The sequence below is a fragment of the Peromyscus maniculatus genome, chromosome 1 (assembly GCF_049852395.1).
Source record: "Peromyscus maniculatus bairdii isolate BWxNUB_F1_BW_parent chromosome 1, HU_Pman_BW_mat_3.1, whole genome shotgun sequence".
Lineage (NCBI taxonomy): Eukaryota > Metazoa > Chordata > Mammalia > Rodentia > Cricetidae > Peromyscus > Peromyscus maniculatus.
This window is the reverse complement of record NC_134852.1, coordinates 122,390,660-122,408,775: the sequence shown is the minus strand read 5'-3', so window position 1 is coordinate 122,408,775 and position 18,116 is coordinate 122,390,660. Positions and strand designations below refer to the sequence as shown.

The following is an 18,116-nucleotide window of genomic DNA, read 5'->3' as shown; positions in this document are numbered from 1 at the left end:
CATGTCAATTCTGTGAGTCTTACAGCTCCTTCAGAGGCAAGGCACTCTAACAGTTCCCATTAACAGGTGAGGACACAGGCCCAGAGAGTCCCTTTTGCTGGGAGTTCCCGGTGGAAAGCAGAGCAGATCCCAGATGCAGCCGGCCCCCACCATCACCTTGCTGCCGCCTCCATCCTTCAGCAGTCTGGGCATACCTGCTGTCCTCACTGGTGACCAGGACACGTACGGCCAGCACATCCGGCCCGACTGCGTCTTCCCCAGGGCCAATCCTCACTGAAGTCCATTCGGAGGGTTGGGGAGAGGTGACGTCAACTTCCATGTCTCTGGGGGTGGGCTCAGGGACACTCTTTGGCTTCTTGGGGGAGGTGGGCTCATCTGCTGAGAGAATAGGGCCTCTAGAGATAGCGGAACGAATGGTCCCTTTCAGGGCACTGGCTGCTCCAGATGTCTGGATAGGATGCTGGGAAGGAAGCCTCTGGTCCACTCAGATGTTCAAGGACAGGCCTTTCCATCCTCTGTGCCACTGTCCAGGGCCATCTCTCAGCCCAGCAGATACCCCAATGCTTAGGGCACTCTCGATGTGTGTAAAGCGTGACTACATACATCATCCCATTTAACCTGGAGGGAGGTGCTGAGATGTTCTCAGGGTCCATTGCAGGCTCACTGGCCTCTGGATGGCTTTGTTCAAACTGCCTCTGCCAGCGTGCTGTTAAACTCAGGGATGACATCTTAGATCTCATCTTTAAAAATTCTTTCCACCAGGTGTGGTGGTACACTCCTTTAACCCCAGCACTTGGGAGGCAGAGTCAGGAGGGTCTCTGTGAGTTTGCGGCCAGCCTGGTCTACATAGTGAGTTCCAGGCTAGCTAGAGCTACACAATGAGACCCTGTATCAAAAAAATAAAACAAACCCCATTAAAAATTTTTTCTAAGCTAGGCAGCCATGGTGCACATCTTTAATCCCAGCACTCGGGAGGCAGGTGGATCTCTGTGAGTTCGAGGCCAGCCTGGTATACAAAGCAAGTTCCAGGACAGCTAGGGCTGTTACACAGAGAAACCCTGTCTCAAAAAAAAAAAAAAAGTTTCTATTTTCATAGCTTCCCATGCATATGGAAGTGTGTGTGTGTGTGTGTGTGTGTGTGTGTGTGTGTGTGTGTGCGCACATGTGCAAATGGAGGCCTGAGATGGATATCTAGAATCATCCTTGACTGCTCTTGCACCTCATTCATTAGGACAGGATCTCACAACCAAATCCAGAGCTCAGAGCTATGGCTAGTTTTGCCAGCCAGTCTACTCTGGAAGTCCCCTCTCACCATCTCCTGAGGCTGTAACTACAGGGGGTCACCCCAGCTACCTGGCATTTTTGTGGATTTCTGGGGATCCGAACTCACGTCCTCATGATCGCACGGCAAGCCCTTTAACCCTGGAGTCATCTCCACAGCCCTTCAGTTCTCAGCCTATTGACCTTGTGGCCTAGCCTGTCAAGGTCATCCGCAAAAGGCTCCTCTCAGCTCCCAGACAGCGCTTCCCAACTTCTTCCTCCTCTGCGCCGGTCTTGTCTGTACTCCAGTCTCCAGTCTTGCCTGCTCTCATGATTCTCAGTGACCCTGGACAGTGAGGGGTCCCAGGTTTGCACCCGCAGCCTGGATGCTTCCCCTGCATCTGGATGAGTGTCTCCTGTTCTTACTTGACATCTCCACGTGGGTGTCTAGCAGACACACCACATGCAATAAATCCAAAGAGAGTCCTCCATCTTCACTTTCCCCAGCACCTGCTCCACCCATCACCATGCCCAGTTCAGTGGCTCCTGAAGCTAAGATGGCTTAGGTTGGCACCGTAAGGGCATACTCGATACCACCCTCATCCTTCACAAAGTCCTCTACAAGTGCCGGTGGTTCTTCCTTCTAGTGTGCCAGGAATGGCGTCTCTTCCCTGCCACACCTCAAGGCCTGGCCCCGTCACATCTTGTCCAGATGTTAAACATTTCTACCTAGGCCCCCAGCTCTTTCCTGCCAAGCCCTATCCCCCAGTCTTTCAACAGCAACCAGAATCAACCCATGAAAATACAAGCTGGAGAATGGCACGTCTGCTCAGGATCCCCTGAGAGGCTCCTCGTTTCACTCTGAGGAGAAGTGAAGAGTCACATCTAATTCGGCTCTGTGGTCTCTGTGGCCTTATCTCTTCACATTGTCCCTTGGTTTGCTCCTGCTTTCTCACCACTGTGCTGTCCCCTCAGGACTCAGGCAGGCACCGTCTCAGGCCCCTCATGTTGTCCCTGAATCTGCTCTTCAGTGCTGTCCCTGGTTGCTCCCGTCACTGCCTGCAAGCATCGGTCAAATGTCATCTCAGTGTTGAAGTGTCCTGCTGAAGATGGCCACACACTCTGCTCCCCTTTATTATTACTCATAGTGAGTCTTGCCTTCCAATAAGCTGTATAATTCCCATCTTTGTTTTTTCTCTTTCCACGACCAGGATGTGGGCAATGCTTTGTCTGTTTCGGTTGTTGTTAGAATCATGCCTTGAAAGGCAGGTGCCCGTGAGATGCCTGCTGAGTGACTGAATGCATGAGTCCGACTCCAGCCTGGCACTAGCTAGGTGGTGAGCCTTCTCCTGTCACAGGGAAGCAGCTGCCCACATTCCTTCTCGAATTAGCCCTTTGCTGGCCTTGGCTCCCTCTCACTTCTCACCCCCAATATGGCTCACTGTCTTCTTTCTTTCCTGTGTTCTTGACTTCACCTACTGGATTGGTTCCATCTGTGCTTATACAGGAGGCCCCGCCTCCAGCCCATTCACTCTCCTCATTCTGGCCAATCTTGGAAGAGATGGGCAAGCTTTCCCTTGACCAACCCCTACAATTATGAGACCTTTGCCTCTCAACCCTCTCACTTCTGGAAAATTCCCTGGAGCCTACTTGTTGCTGGATCCAGTTCACAGGATTCCCCCCACCCCCAGGTTCTCCTCTGGCTCCTGACTCCAACTCTTCTCTACTCTGACAGATTTTCTCCCCCATCTATCTCCACCCTTAAGTGTTGTATGTTCATGTGTCTACCCAGGTCTCTCCTTTTCACCCTACAGTCTCTGGAAGAGGCATCTGCTTAGCTGTGTTCCCCACCTGGAAAGACAATTCAAGAAGTCTGAGCTTTCTGTGAAATTCCTGAAGTTTAAAATACTATAAGGTCAAATAAAATGTGAGTCCAGGCAGACCCAACCAGTGGTCTGTCTCGTCTAACTCCAATGTATGTGCAAACTCACTTGTGTGCACACGTGCCTATGCTTTTATGTTAGTGCAGCTGGGAAGGGAGGTATTTGGGGGCTGTTACTGGCTGCTTTGCTAATGATGATGGTAGTGGTGGTTGTGGTGATGGTGGTGATAAAAGTGGTTGTGGGTTTGGTAGCAGTGATGGTAGTTGTGGTGGTAATATTAGTTTTGGTTTGGGTGGTGGTGGTTGCGATGGTTATGGTGATGGTGTTAGGTACGGTGATGACGGTGGTGGTTTTGGTTTTGCTGGTATTTGTAGTGATGGTAGTAATAATAGCAGTGGCAGCTTACTTTTATTGGGTCCCCAGTATATGCCAGGGATAGTTTGAGCACCGACTTATACTAAGTGTGTAGCACTCGTATACTCCTTCAAGTAAAGCATTTTGTGACTCCCTTTTCCTTGCTGAGATAATGGAAACATTGGTTAAGACGCCCACAGATAGTCACATGTTGCCCTTCTGTATGCCTGTCTGGTTGGACAGAGTCACACCCTGTCCTTGATGCTGTAGTCCTTTTGAGAGTAGGCAGAACACACCCCTGCCCCAGCAATGTAACACTTGTCTGCCACAATCATTGGATATTTGTGACCCATTTGAGGCGGGGCTTTGAGTGGCCTTGCTGGGTTGAATTGCCACTCATGTTCTTGTTGAGAAAGCTTGTTTCTGATGACTGCTGTTCTGTTAGCTAGCCTGGATCCTTGGTTGAGGGTACATGGAGGGACAGACCTGGAGCCCATCCTTAGACATCCAGCCTGTGGAGTCACCCAGCAGCCCTTAGACTCAGGAATAGGAAGCAGAAGAGGCCACACATCCCATTGAGAGTTGAAAGATTTGTTCAAGGTCCTAACTACCAGAGTCAATTCTGGTATGGGGCTTGAAGGAATTCCTCCTGCCACCCCCGCCCCCTTCCCATGGACAAGAGCTGAGAATGAAATGTGTGGAGGAAAATCAAGGCATCAGGATACAACTGGAATGCAGAACCCCAGCCAAAGAGCTCAGCAGAGCGAGGTCATGGCGGGCAAGGAACATGGTGGTGCTGGACTAAGTGAAGAGCCAGCCTTACCAGACCCCAGAAGCCAAGGTCACTGCTATGATACTAAGGGTGGGGGTGTCAGGATTAACACCTCTCTTGATCGCAACCCACCTTTCCACCGGTGCATCCTGCTCGCAAACCTAACAGGAAGCTAGTTCAAGGCACCCTGGAGAACAGTTTGCAGGGCTTCCATCCCTGCAGCATATGCAGCGCAGGATGGCAGAGCACACGGGCAGCACAGGCAGGTAGATACCTACGATGCTATCAGCAGATGACGGAGACTGAGCGGGCAGTCCTTCCGCACATTACCAGGGCGGTTATCACTGCTTTGGGAGGAAGACTTGTCCTTGGCATTGTTGAGGTCCTCAGCAGGACATGTGCTCAAAGACACTGCTGCTACCTCAGGGGCTTCTGAGAGTGACTCATCACATTTTCTAGAGGAAGTAAGATTGACTCATCACATTTTCTAGAGGAAGTGGAGTACCCTGGGATGTTCAGAGATGAATACATGGATAGGTAGCCATGGGGGCTCTGGGTCTACCCTCCACCCAGAAGCCTGGTCAACCTGCCTCACTGTTTTCCCCAGGTGTCAAAGACCCTGTGTGTGTGTGTGTGTGTGTGTGTGTGTGTGTGTGTGTGTGTGTGTGGTGTGTGGGGCAGTATATGCACACACAGCTCCACCTCTGCTGAATGAAACCAGGATAGATAGCATTACTTAGAGGGCCCTTTCTGGCCCCAGCAAAAGCCTAAGCAAAGAGACAGACACACTCAGCTAAACAGACATGGGAGGGAAGCTATACCCTCCCAGATGGAAGCCACACCTCTGCCTAGAGAGGAAGGGAACCAGGCCCAACCTGATGCTGTAGGCCTCGGTGGAGTTTGCCCATTCCTGACCCTTCATCCTAAATCTTGAGCCGGACACTAGGGAAATGCCAACCTCACATGGATCCCAAGAACAGATAGCAGCTCCCAGAGCATGAGTGTGTGGGGGGGGATATGGAAGTGAGTGGGGGGGAAGGTGAGGTGGGCAGTAGTGGTTCACTAGATGTCTTTGTTTTTCTTCCTAATGTAGTCACATTGAATCATCGTTCTCTGTTATCAGTCTGCTTAACTGGCCTATTCAGGATAAGTGGCTGAGCCTGGTTTGTTAGGACTCCTAGGGTCCTGGCTCTGTCCCTAATAACTCTGGTAACAAGATGGGAAGGGGAAGACCTGGAATTTCTGGAAGGTAGTTTGCTACCTCCTGCAGTAATCTAGGAAGGCAGGAAGAGAGGCAGCCTTGGGGCGTGTGTCTTATCATCCTTCTCAGGCTAGTGCTAGGCAACGATTTCTAGCACCCTTGGGATAGAGGGTGTGGTAGGCTTTGCCATAGGGCCAGATGGGGTCTGCACCTGGCTAGGCCTGGTGTTGGTTGATGATACAGATCTGACAGCATTTCCGGGCTCCCACATAGTTGAGAGGCTGGTCACTCTATCTAGGTGGGCCCCTTGCTGTAGCCACACGTGGGCTCAGTGGATCAAAGACAGCAATCAGTGCCTTTGGCCCACCCAGAGCCCAGATTCTAAGAGTAGAACATTGCTTACTCTACTTATTGTCTCCATTTCACCTGGATTCCTGTGTTGGAGACAGTGAGGACAGGAGAGAGGATGCACATGGCCTGGTGGACTTGTGACACATTAACAAGACTTTGGTGTCAAAGTTACCATAGGAACGGCTATCACTTCAGGTGCATCCCTTTGGGGCTGGGGGAGGGGGCACTCAAATCTGCTTTGTCACAGGATGCATCTGAGGATGACAGCCCTTGGAAGGCAAGGAGGGGATGAGTGGAGGCATTGTGTAGGGATGGCATGATGCACAATGTGTGCCTTCTGCTCCTTTAGGGCTCTGTCATGAACTATGGCTGGACACCAGCAAGACCTTCCCAGCCTAAATATACTTTCCTGGCCCTCAGGACAGATTCTAGCTGAGCGAGGTGTGGGTCCAGAACAAAGCAGACTCAAGCATGGCTCCACGGCTTTTGAGATAAACAGGCAGGCACTGTTCTTTGCTGTAAGGGAGATGGTTAACAGTGGAGACTGGTGAAAAAAAAAATTGGTGTTGGAGAAGGATCTGAGCTAGAGTTGCCTAAAAGATGTCCAGGTCGATGTGGGGGTGGGGTGGGGAGAGGTGGGACGGGGTGGGGAGGGGAGAGGTGGGACGGGGTGGGGTGGGGAGGCAGCAACACATCCAGAATCTGTTTCCTCTTAGCTGAGGCTCGAACACTCCTCACACAAAGCCTTTGACAGGTGACAGGAGGTGGGACTCTCGAGCTAAGCCCTGTGTCTGAGGGGAAGTAGCTGGTTGCCTTCAAGAGGCTGGGGGTAAGAGTATAAGAGAGGAAAGATGGTACCTCCCAGCATGCTCTAGGGCCTCTGTCCAGTGTCCGCCTACCTCGTGGTGGTGGAGCCTCAGCTCATCTACAATGTCAGAAAGAAGCTTTCCCAGAAGCAATCCCTCCAGGGAGGTGCCATCCAGAGCTCAGTAGAATGCCCGACTGCAGAGTCCCAGGCCCTGTCCTGGGTTGGCTGTTGATTCCACCTTCCCAAAACCTAATGCCAGAGGCTCCGTTAGCTCCCGGTACAGAGGGGGCTCACCTGGGACACGGTGAGAACAAAGTTTCAGGGGTCAAAGCCCCGATACCTAGTGTGGGCCCCAGTGCTCTCTGCTCATTCACAGTGGAGGATGATGTCACTGGAACTCGCCTGCCTGGCACCAATGGTCTTTCCTACGATCCTCTTTCCTATCTGCACGGACTTCATGGCGCTACAAGGAGCCAGCACTAATAAGGGGCTGGACCTGAAGAGCTTGGCCCAGAGATGGCCACAGAGAAAGTGCTGGGCAAGTAGCAGATGCCCCAGGGCAGTAACGGAGGCAGACACTCTTTGACTAAAGTTTTTTGGGGTAGTGGTGGGTGGTGGGGTATTAAATCACAAGAAGAACAGTCCAGAGGAACGAGGAACAGCCCACCCACTCTGGACGCGGCACTCACTATTCAATGTACACGGAGATTTCTTTCTTACTGGGCCAAAGGTCAAGGCCCTTTTCTGAGACTTAATCTTGGTTGCTCTATTGCCTTTCAGGAGACAGACTGTCCCTGCTGCCAGTCCTAAACTCCTATATTTCCTCACCATCACTACTTCTCTGTCTCCCCTGCTGACTAGGTGGATAACAGGATTCACTTGCTTTCCTTTGAAAGCCAGGAGAGGACAGTTCCCCAAAATGCTTCCTTTTTCTTTTCCAGTGTTTACTTCTTGAATTTGCATAGGTGGGAACTATTTGTTCACAGCCTTTCCTTACTTATCCTTGGGTCATTGCTCAGTAAAGATTAACTTTGTGAGTGTTACTGTGGGAGACACCCAGGAACGCCTGCTTTAAGTGGACTCTTTAAATACCATGGCCGTGAACTTTCATGTTATTATATTTAATTCAATTTTTTTTCCAGTCTGACTGCATAGTTAATATTTAAATTTTTACAATAACATGATTTGTTTATTTATTTATTTTTGGGGTTTTCTTTTCTTTCTTTTTTTGGATTTTTCTTTTCTTTCTTTTTTTGATTTTTCGAGACAGGGTTTCTCTGTGTAGCTTTGCACCTTTCCTGGGACTCACTTGGTAGCCCAGGCTGGCCTCGAACTCACAGAGATCCGCCTGGCTCTGCCTCCCGAGTGTTGGGATTAAAGGCGTGCGCCACCACCGCCCAGCATATTTTTGGGGTTTTCAAACAGGGTCTCTACATATCCTTTGCTGTCCTGGAACTCACTGTATAGACCAGACTGGCCTAGACTCACAGACATCTGCCTGCCTCTTCCTCCTGAGTGCTGGGATTAAGGGCATGTGCCACCATGCCTGGCTTTCATGCTGGTTTTAAAATGCAGATAGTTGGGGCTGGAGAGGTAGCTCAGTGGTTAATAGCACCCATTTCTCCTCCAGAGGACCTGAGTATGGTTCTCAGCACCCACATCTGATATCTCATAACCACTTTTAGTTTCAACTCCAGGTGATCCAATCCCCTCTTTTGGCACCCAAGGGTCTACTTATGTGTACAAACCCACATTCTCATTCTCTCTCCCTCTCTCTCCCCCTCTCTCTCTCTCTCTGTCTCTCTGTCTCTGTCTCTCTCTGTCTCTCTCTGTCTCTCTCTCTCTCTCTCTCTCTCACACACACACACACACACACACACACACACACACAATTTAAAAATATTTAAAGTGTACATGGCCAAATCCCCACATGAATTAGTTTTTGTCAGTAGTTCTAAAACTCAGAGACTTATCCCTTTTGATCTAACAAATATTTAATTGTATTTAATACATATATATGTGTGTGTATATGTGTGTGTATTAGTATATTACATATAACACAAATTTTTTCCAATAGGAACTTCTTTTTGGGGGGTGGGGTGGGGTATTTTCTTGAGATAGGGTTTCATGTAGCCAAGTTTTTCTTGAATTTGCTATGTAGCTGAGGGTGACCTTGAACTATTGACCCTTCTGTCTCCACCTCCCTAGTGCAGGCATTGAGGGCATAGCCACCTTGTCTGACTTGTGTTTGGAACTTTTATTTAATATTTTTTAAGGTTTTTTTTTTTTTTTTTTTTTTTTTTGAGTGCTCTTTTCTGCATGTACGCCTGCGTGCCAGAAGAGGGCATCAGATGGCATTATAGATGGTTGTGAGCCACCATGTGGTAGCTGGGAATTGAACTCAGGACTTTTGGAAGAGTAGCTAGTGCTCTTAATCACTGAGCCATCTCTCCAGTCCCTCTACTTAATATTTAATTCTATTAGACTACTTTAAAGTGTTAAGTGTTAGGATTGGTAGAGTGCTTGCCTACCTATACAAAGTCTTGGATTTGATCTCCCAACCACAAAAAGTTAAGTCTCCAATGTTTTTGGATTAAAGAATATTCTACCAAATACAAATTATGTAGGGTTATAATAATAGTCAAACTAAATCAAATCAAGACACTTTGCAAGCAGGTATGAGAAAGCTAACCCAAATACTTAAACTTATTCACTAGAAGGCTCCATTAGAGACCTAACATGAGCCTTCAAGACTTAGAGAGACTGGCAAGATTAGCTGTATTCCCTAGCACACAGTAGGTGCTTAGTATAATGAAGTAAACGGGTGAACGAGCAGGAGCATGGACAAGCCAAATCAGAATCCAAACAGCAATCTAAGGCTCGCACTTCTTAAATGTCAGGGAGGCACAAGGGCTGTGGAGCCCACTGCACTGTCTCTTGGACCTAGAATAATGCCTCGGGCAGTAACTTGCATAGGTAAAGGAACTGGTCATTTGCCTATCCCTCCACTTGATCTTTGGTCCCTAAGAGCCTTCCTTGAATAGAAGTGAAGGAGATAGGGACCCCAGGTCACAACCTGAGGTGGCTCTGAAGGCAGATACAAGCACCAGCAACTGAGTTGGAGATTGGAATCCCAGAAATCCTCTCTGGGAGATGCCAGGGCCCTCATAGTCCTCAGGAGGCTTCTTAAGCTAGTATTAGAAGCCCAACCATATCCAGTCTGGCAATGGCAGACATTCCTCCCTGGGGAGATCTAGCACTGTCCAGAATAGTCAAGGGAGACTCCAAGTCCTTCCCACACACAGAGTGGAGTTGGGCAGAGCCTGCTGGGCACTGTGCTCCGAGTGGCCAGGTGGGCAGAACCCCATAGCACAGGGTGCTGATAGTCATACCTGCTGGTTCACTGCCCTCCAGAGACTGACACCCACCCCTTTCCCCTTACCTTTCGCCCATCACTTGGGCGGACCAGTGCACACCATGAAAAGACTCATTTTGTTCTCTGTAAGAAGCAAACAGGTGGGACTTTTGGTGAAGCCCTCCTACAGAGCCATGGCCTGCAGGTGCCAGGGAACTGGGTTCAGACGGCTGTCAACACAGCCTGTTCCTAAACGTTGAGGTCACACTGGCCCTATTCCTCCTCTGCCCAGCATCTAGAACAGCAAAGTACCACACATTTTAAGGAAGAGACCCCAAAGCCTGGCACCGGAGTATTGGTGACATTTTTCCAAATATTACCCTGGGGTAATATTTCCGATTGCCCTGGCACAGCCCCAGAGAGTCCCGGGTCACCACCACAACAAGTGCAAGCCCCGCCAGCAGTTTAGGAGAGGATGGCTCCCCTAAACCGGTGCCTGTGTTTGAGATTTAGAAGCTTCCACGGCAAAGAAGAGAGGAAACGATGAGCTTTATAAAGAACCATATTTATTTTCATTTACAGCATCAAATATCATAAATAAACCTAGACATCATTTTGCTGTGTGTAAAATACAGGGTTCCATATGGCACTGTAAATGAATTCTCTAGGGTCACAGACATGCCTTGCCATGAGATGGGCGGGGGGGGGGGGGGAAGGCTAGCTAAAGAGGCTGAGAGCAAGGGGGGCTCTCTTTGGTTGACATTTTAGAGGGGGAATGCTGGAAGAGAAGAGAGGAGAGGAGAGGGCTTTGTATTGGCTGGGCTCTGCGCCAGTGCAGCAGGCAAGTGCAGCATGCAGGGCTGGGCAGAAGCCGAGGGCAGGGTAGCTCTAGCTACAGGCAGACGGACTCTGACCACCGTCTGAGGATGTGGGTGGGGCTAGACTCACACTGCTCTCTGCCCTCCATGCGACCACTTTTTGTAGTAGCACATGACCATCCCACTGGTCCAGGTAGGTGAGCAGAGGGACTGTGGGCTTTAGATAGATTGACAGGACCATTGACAATGGCTGACCTGGGTTATTTCTGAAAGCCAGCGCTTGTCCTGCGACCGTGACTGCTCTGATTAAAGCTTCTGAACCAGTATGGACGTAAGAGCCCAGAGGCATATGAAAGGCATGGCAAGGCCCTAGGATTAACTCTGCTGAAACAGAGGAAGGGCTTGCTAGCCTCATTGTAGTCACAGCACAAAGCATGGGTCAAACTGGTCACAGAGTCTGGGAACAAGCCCACTTTTAAAACCTCGCCACACTGAGTCACTTATGGTTCCAATCAAAGGCATTGGTAATCTTTGGATTAGAACTGGCTGAAGAAGATATTCCTAGACAGGTTCTTTTCAAAAGGTCACTAAACAGAAATGTTTTCAAAGGCCACAGAGCCCTCCTTATACGGTATTGTCTCACAATCATGGCGGACCCTCCCAAGAAGACAAGAGCCTTTGAAGGTGCAGCAGAGAAAGCATGCATAGAGGCCAGCGAGGCAAGGGGGGGCATGCACTTGTTGTGGACCCAGGCTGCTGGCTGGGCTCCAAAGAAGGGAAGGCAGAACACAGCTTTCAAGCTGACCCCCACCCCATGCTGTTAACCACTCATTCCTTAGGGAGTCTGTTAGAGTGCAAGACACAGTTAGTGCTACCCAGTACCATCGACGCAGAGGATGGGGTGCGGAAAGCGGGTTAGGGGTTAGTACCTCTCTCCGAAAATTGCCAAGAAAATGAGTCACCTTAGAGCAGGAGTGTCAGCCAAGAAGTGGGTGTAGGACGGGAAGGCTGAAACGCACTGGCGGCCACAGTGTGAGGTTGGGAAGAGAAAGACAGAAAGGAGGTTTTAGCGAGGGAGCAGAACAACATCACAAGAGGAAAAGGCCCTGGAGGTGACAAGAGAGCAACCACTGTCCCCCACAAATGCCTGCTTGCTTAGGAGACACAGACCTTCCTGGTGGCGGCCAGCCATTCATTTCCAAGAGTGGATGCGCGGGGTCTGCACATCCACAAAACCCCGCTCTTGTCCACAAATGTTCCCAGGACCTTTGGCCCCGCTAACCCCCAGCCCCTCCATGGTACTCTGGGGTTTCATCCTCATCCTTGAGGCAAATTTGTTTCTGGAGTATGTGTCTCCCAGGACCTGCCCCTGCTGTTGCCCACCAGGAAGGTTCAAGGTCTCAAAACATATAGATGTCTGGGCCTTGTGACAGACACACCCTGTCTACCAGAGTAATTCAAACCAGCTTCCTTGTGGCTATAAATGACATTTTTTTTAGAGAGTTCACTCTGGCTTCCCAGAGCATTCCACAGAGCATCTCAGCCCACCCTGAGCTGGAGAAAATCACTATAATCTGACCTCAAGAGTTCATGGGGCATAATGAAACATAATAGGACTCAAGGGCTTCTCCCACCATGCTTGACCATTAAAACCCCAGCTACAAGCGGGGCAAATACAATGTACGTCATCACACTGGCAACAGATCCAACAAGGTCAGGGGTGCTGGTCCCCACAGACTTGAACCCAGCCATGCCCTGTCTTTCCCATGGCTTCAGGACAGAGTCTCTAGAAATGCGCCCCTCTTTCCCCTTACAGAAACTTATGTCAAAGCTTTCAAGCCGGCCTGTCTTTAAGCAGACCTTTATCTTGGAGGGTGCTCTAGTGGTCACAGCTCTCCATAGCTGTACGGTACCCAGTGACGGCAGATCCCCTGAGTACCTAGAAGGCCCTCAGCAGCCCTCCAGTTGCTCATCATGCTGCACAAGCTGAGCATCAGAGTTGGGTGAGGATATCTGCAGGCTTTTCCAGACATCCAGAGTAGAAAACACTTACGGGCTTGAAGCCACCCCAAGACCAGACACTTTTCTTTTTCTGGGGCACTAGGAGAAGGCTCTCTGACTGTGTGGGTAAAATATGCAAGGCAGCCATGTGACTGAGCAGCCAGGAGACCACCAGCAAGGCTCACTGATCGGGGCCAGCAAGTATCCTCAGGTTCAAAGGACACCAGGGAGAGACAGCCTGACCATGATGGACCTGAGCGGCTTTGGCTCTGTCTGCAGCCTGGGTTGGGGAGTAGATAGGGGTGAAACAGACACCATCTGAAATAGTTTGTCCTCAGCATTACCTCAGCCTGACAGAGCTATTCAGGTCTAAGTGCCAACGGGCTTCACTGCAGTACCCATTAGTGGAGTGGGGGTGGGGATGGATGCTCGCAGTGCAGTAGCCCTGTGGTGCTATATACCATTGGCTGTGATTGGTGGGCATGAGGGAAAGCCTTCAGGCTTCTTGACTTCAAAAGATAGGGGTAAAATACCTCTCCCCAACCCCAGGGACAGAGCACTGACACACTGCTGTGTGCTTCGGTTCATTTTGGTTTATTCTACCCCTCTACTTCTTCCTTTTAACCTCACTGATTGTACATATATGTGTTCTTGAAAACAAACAAACAAACGCAGCACCCACTGTGAACAGGTGACATCTTTTTGCAAAACCGAAAGGCATTGGTCTGGTGATGGCTCTCTCTGTTTTGTGGCTCTAAAGTCTCAGCTCATTAACTCTGCTGGCAACAATAAATCTCAACACATTGCCAAGTTGGAGGGCCTTGTAAAACTGGTGATAAAAGTTAAAACGGTTAGAAGTATTGATACTTGTAGAAAAATAATGCTTTCTTTTTGGCTTATGAAAAGTTAAAAATTGAAATGTAAACCCAGAAATATGGCTCGCTTTGGTATGAAAAGACAAAACAATACAAAGCTGTTAAAAAAAAAAATCCTTCATGTTGTCCCTGGCCCTAGCACCATGAATAGATGCTCGACCCTGTCAAAGCCAGGTGGAGGCGGCCAACGTGGGACTCTTTGGCTTGGAGCTAATTGGTTACAGATGCTGGCCAGAGCCTGCGCAAACTACAAATGTCGCAGTCTACACTTGGAAATGTTAGGGCACTGTGGGGCAGCATTTACCTCACTGCAGCTTCACTGGGATGAACCTGAGAAACCAGCTGCGGATGCTCGCCAGGGATTCCTCAGACTCCCTGTACATGGCACCCAGGACCTCGGAGAAGGCCCAGAGAAGCAGCAGCCCCAGGCACAGGAGCTCAAACGTGAAGCAGTAGTTGTAAGCATTGTCCCTGACATGGTGGCCAGCAGCATTCAGGAGTCCCTGCATCCACCTAAGCAGGCTCCGGGGCAGGTCGAGCAGGCCTCTTGTCAGCCTGAAAGGCCAGCTCAGTGCCTTCCTAAAGAAGGAGGTGGAGATACCTGGGGGGCTGCCTTCTGGCGTGCTGATGGCCGCCACTGCGCAAGAGCTTTCCGTGGGGGTGTCTCTCCGAGGTGCTTCCCGTTCCTGCCAAGTGCCTTCCTCCTGAGAAAGACAGCAAAGCAAGAGCACTTAGTCCAAGAGTCTCAGAGGCTGCCTCCAATAGAGCAGACTGAGCCAGGACAACTCGAACTGGAGCAGCTCCCATACTGGTGTGGAATGTGGACACAACTTGTTTAAAGGGGCAAATTTACCATACCATTCACTAGCCTTCAAAATATGCATGCCCTTCGACCTTGCATACCTACTTGTATTGTTATATAGCACAGGAATAATTAGAAATAGGGATTAAGATTTGTATGCAAATATATTCATTGTAAAAAATCTTTGCAAGATAAAAGTATTAAATGGTGTAAAAGCCCAACAGGATGGAAGGAACTACTGGAGCAGATTACTGACCATGCATAAAATACAATCTTTTAATAGCATTAGAAATTATACTCCTAAGCAAGGTGTGGCGGTGCACACTTTTAATCACAGCATTCAGGAGGCAGAGGCAGGTAGATCTCTGTGACTTTGAGGCCAGCCTGGGCTAGCTATTGAGTTCCAGGCCAGTCAAATTTACACAATGAGATCCTATCCCATTTAAAAACAAAAACAAAAACAAAAACCGTTTTACTTTTAACTGTCAGCTCTGCCCGGCCTCCCCTCTTCTCCTATCCCTCCCCACTTTTGTTGAGTTAGAGTGTGGCTAAGTTGCTCAGACAGGCCTTGAACTTCATACGTAGACTGGACTGGCCTCAAATTCAAACCTTCCTGCTTCAACCTCCCAAGTGCTGAGATTATATAGGGGCTGGAGAAATGGCTCCATGGTTTAAAAGCATTGGCTGCTCTTCTAGAAGACCTGGGTTTGATTCCCAACACCCACATGGTGGTTCACAACCATCTGTGACTCCAGTCCCTGGGCCTCCATGGGTACAGGGCACAAATGTGGTACACAGACATATATATAGAAAAAAAAAAAAAAAAAAAAAAACAAAACAAACAAACAAAAACCACCCATGCACATAGAATAAAATGAGGAAAATTTTTAAAAAGAATTTTCAGTATCACAGAAAACTGTTCTTGATATACTGTCAGTGGAGATAAAGCTGAGAAAGCCATAGAGGTGTGACCTACTCACACAGGGACACATCTGGAAGGAGAGGTGATGGAACACAATGTCAACTCTTCCAAGTGTCAGTAGTCTCAAACGATTGCCATAATGTCAACCGGAGCTTTCCCAAGGTGAGTGGTCATGGGTGATTTTAGTGCTCTACTTCTGTTTACTCTCTCATTTTCTTACAGTGAGCCTATGACTGTACCTTTAGGAAAGTTCAAGTTGCCGGTTTCAATTGGTGCTAGGTGATTCATCAAACTGGAGAGGAGCTCTTTCCCGAGAGCTGCCAGAGGGGGGCGCTACCACAAATCAGGGATACATTCAGTGGCTGCTTTAAAAGCCTAGGAAGGGACCTGGCCTTCCTCCTGCAAGCAGTGCCCCGTGGCTCCTGGGCACAGAGGGACCACATGGCTTTTGCACAGTTCAGCATACAGCCTAGTCTTGACACATGTGCAAACATTTCGTGATGTCTCAGAAGAAGCTAGCCACGTATCAGGGAGCTGGTGTCTGAAGCAGGGCCAGCCCCAGAGGCTGCTGAACAGACCAAGACAAAAGAACACTCTAGAAGGGACTCTTATTTATTTGGGAGCAGTCTCTGCCCCTTCAGGGCTAGAGAAGTCTGTCTCACTTTGAGGATGCCTCTAGGGACCTCCTCAAGGGGGAGGGACCGCCCCTGCTCTCCCAGCATGTTGAGACCAACATACCTCTCTTTGCTGCTTCAGCTCTGCCCGTCTCTTCCGCTGTTTGCTGTTGGTTTTACAATGGATGAAATGGGGCTTGCAGTAAAATTTGCCTGTGAGAAGAGATACACGCACACATATAGTTTTTCTCTGCAGACAGAACCATGGGAACAAATGCTCATCCCTGTCCAAGCAGAACACAGCAACCATGGAAATAAGCCCAGCTCAGACATGAGCAGGGGCTTATACACCTGCCCTAATGTGGCACCAAGAAAAGGCAGCTACACTCTGCTGCCTGCCTCAGAGAAGGTGCTGGTAATGGGAGACTCCCTGAGTGGAGCTAAAAACCCTCAGGTGACTCCCAACCCAAACAGAAGTTAGATTTCTTCACACGGCCAGTTGTCAGGGAGAAAAATAGGTAGCTCCGTGTACCAGCTCCTCAGTCTTTTCTGGAATCTTGAGGGTCAGTACAGTTGGCCAGTGATGAGAGAAAAGACTTGGCAGGGTACGTGCTGGGTAAAACAACCACTGCCCGGGACCACTGGGTACCCTCTAGGACAGCATTGCTGTCTGCTTCTATGGTAACAATAGTGATGGTGATAATAGTGATGATGATGAAGATGATGATGATGATGATGATGATGATGGGAAAACCTAATAAATACTTCATAGAACTTAGCTCATCAACCCCCACATCCTCATGAACTAAGACCTATTATTTCTTTGTTTTATTCTTCCGAGGCAGAGTCTCTATACTGTGGTGATATTGTGTTCCCCAAAATATTGTGTACCCTAATAAACTTATCTGGGGTCAGAGAACAGAACAGCCACTAGATACAGAGGCCAGAAAATGGTGGCACACATGCCTTTAATCCTAGCATTCCTAAGGCAGAGATCCATCCAGATCTCTGAGAGTTTAAAGCCACACTGGAAACAGCCAGGCATAGTGACTCATGCCTTTAATCCCAGGAAGTGAGCCTTTAATCCCAGGAAGTAATGGCAGAAAGCAGAAAGGTATATAAGGCGTGAAAACCAGGAACTAGGCTGGTTAAGCTTTTAGGCTTTTGAGCAGCAGAGTTCAGCTGAGAGCCATCCAGTCTGAGGAAACAGGATCATCTGAGAAGTTGCCGAGGTGAGGTCAGCTGTGGTTTGTGTTCTATTACTCTGATCTTCCAGCATTCACCCCAATACCTGGTTCTTGGGTTTGTTTTTATTAATAAGAACTTTTAAGATTCTTGCTGCACTATACGTAGCCCAGGCTGGTCTGGAACTCAGGATCTCCCTGACTCTGCCTCTAGAGTGCTGGGATCATTGGTGTGCAGCATCCACACAGGTCCTATCATTTCATTTTGCAGATGAGGAAACTGAGGAACCAAGAATTTAAGTAGCAGCCCCAAGGTTATTTGGTAAGTAGGTGCTACTGCCTGGGTTCACCCCAGGTAGGACAGCTTGAAGGCACATAGTCATAAGCACCGTGTCATTCTGTCCCACATTCAGTATGACAGTGTAATATCAAAGGCTGACCAATGGAAAGTGATCTCTTCATATAGTGAATGTAATTCTTGGCTGATGAGCTCTGGTCAGCCACTTACCCACAGAGGCCCTAATATTGAGGCCAGTTTTATGATTCATACTTTGTGTGTGTTTATACAGGTATGTGTATGGGGAGTAGTTGTGTATGGGGGTCAGAGCACAAGCTCAGCTATAGTTCTTCAGGAAACTTTACCTTGGCTTTCTGCTTTTGTTTTGAGACAGGGTCGCTCACTGGCCTAGAACATACCAAGTAGCCTAGGCTGGCCAGCCAGAGAGCCCTAAGGATCCACCTGTGTGGTCTCTCCAGGGCTAGGGTTAAGAACATGCATCAGCACACACTGCTTCTCCTTTTCCTTCTTTTCTATTTATTTATTTTGAGACAGAATCTCACTATGTATCTCAGGCTGGCCTCAAACTCCAGAGACCAACCTGACTTTGCCTTTCCAGTGCCAGAACTATAGATATGC

At 49.0% G+C, this 18,116-nt stretch overlaps 1 protein-coding gene across 9 annotated transcripts in view; it reads right to left on the bottom strand.

Moving 5' to 3' along the window:
• Window positions 1-18,116, bottom strand: part of Mical2 (microtubule associated monooxygenase, calponin and LIM domain containing 2) — a 191,101-nt gene that overhangs the window by 48,920 nt on the left and 124,065 nt on the right. For 3 of the 9 annotated variants that reach the window (XM_006978600.4, XM_076550386.1, XM_076550385.1), the window contains 4 exons: window positions 16,141-16,229; window positions 14,280-14,382; window positions 11,765-11,820; window positions 10,534-10,762 (listed from right to left, as the gene is read on the bottom strand). In XM_006978600.4, the coding sequence (XP_006978662.1) occupies window positions 11,780-11,820; window positions 14,280-14,382; window positions 16,141-16,229 (233 nt within the window). In that variant the 3' untranslated portion in view covers window positions 10,534-10,762; window positions 11,765-11,779. Of the gene's footprint in view, window positions 1-194; window positions 379-10,533; window positions 14,383-16,140; window positions 16,230-18,116 lie in introns of those variants that run through there. The other 6 variants (XM_076550354.1, XM_076550364.1, XM_076550366.1 and 3 more) reach the window with 4 other exon arrangements.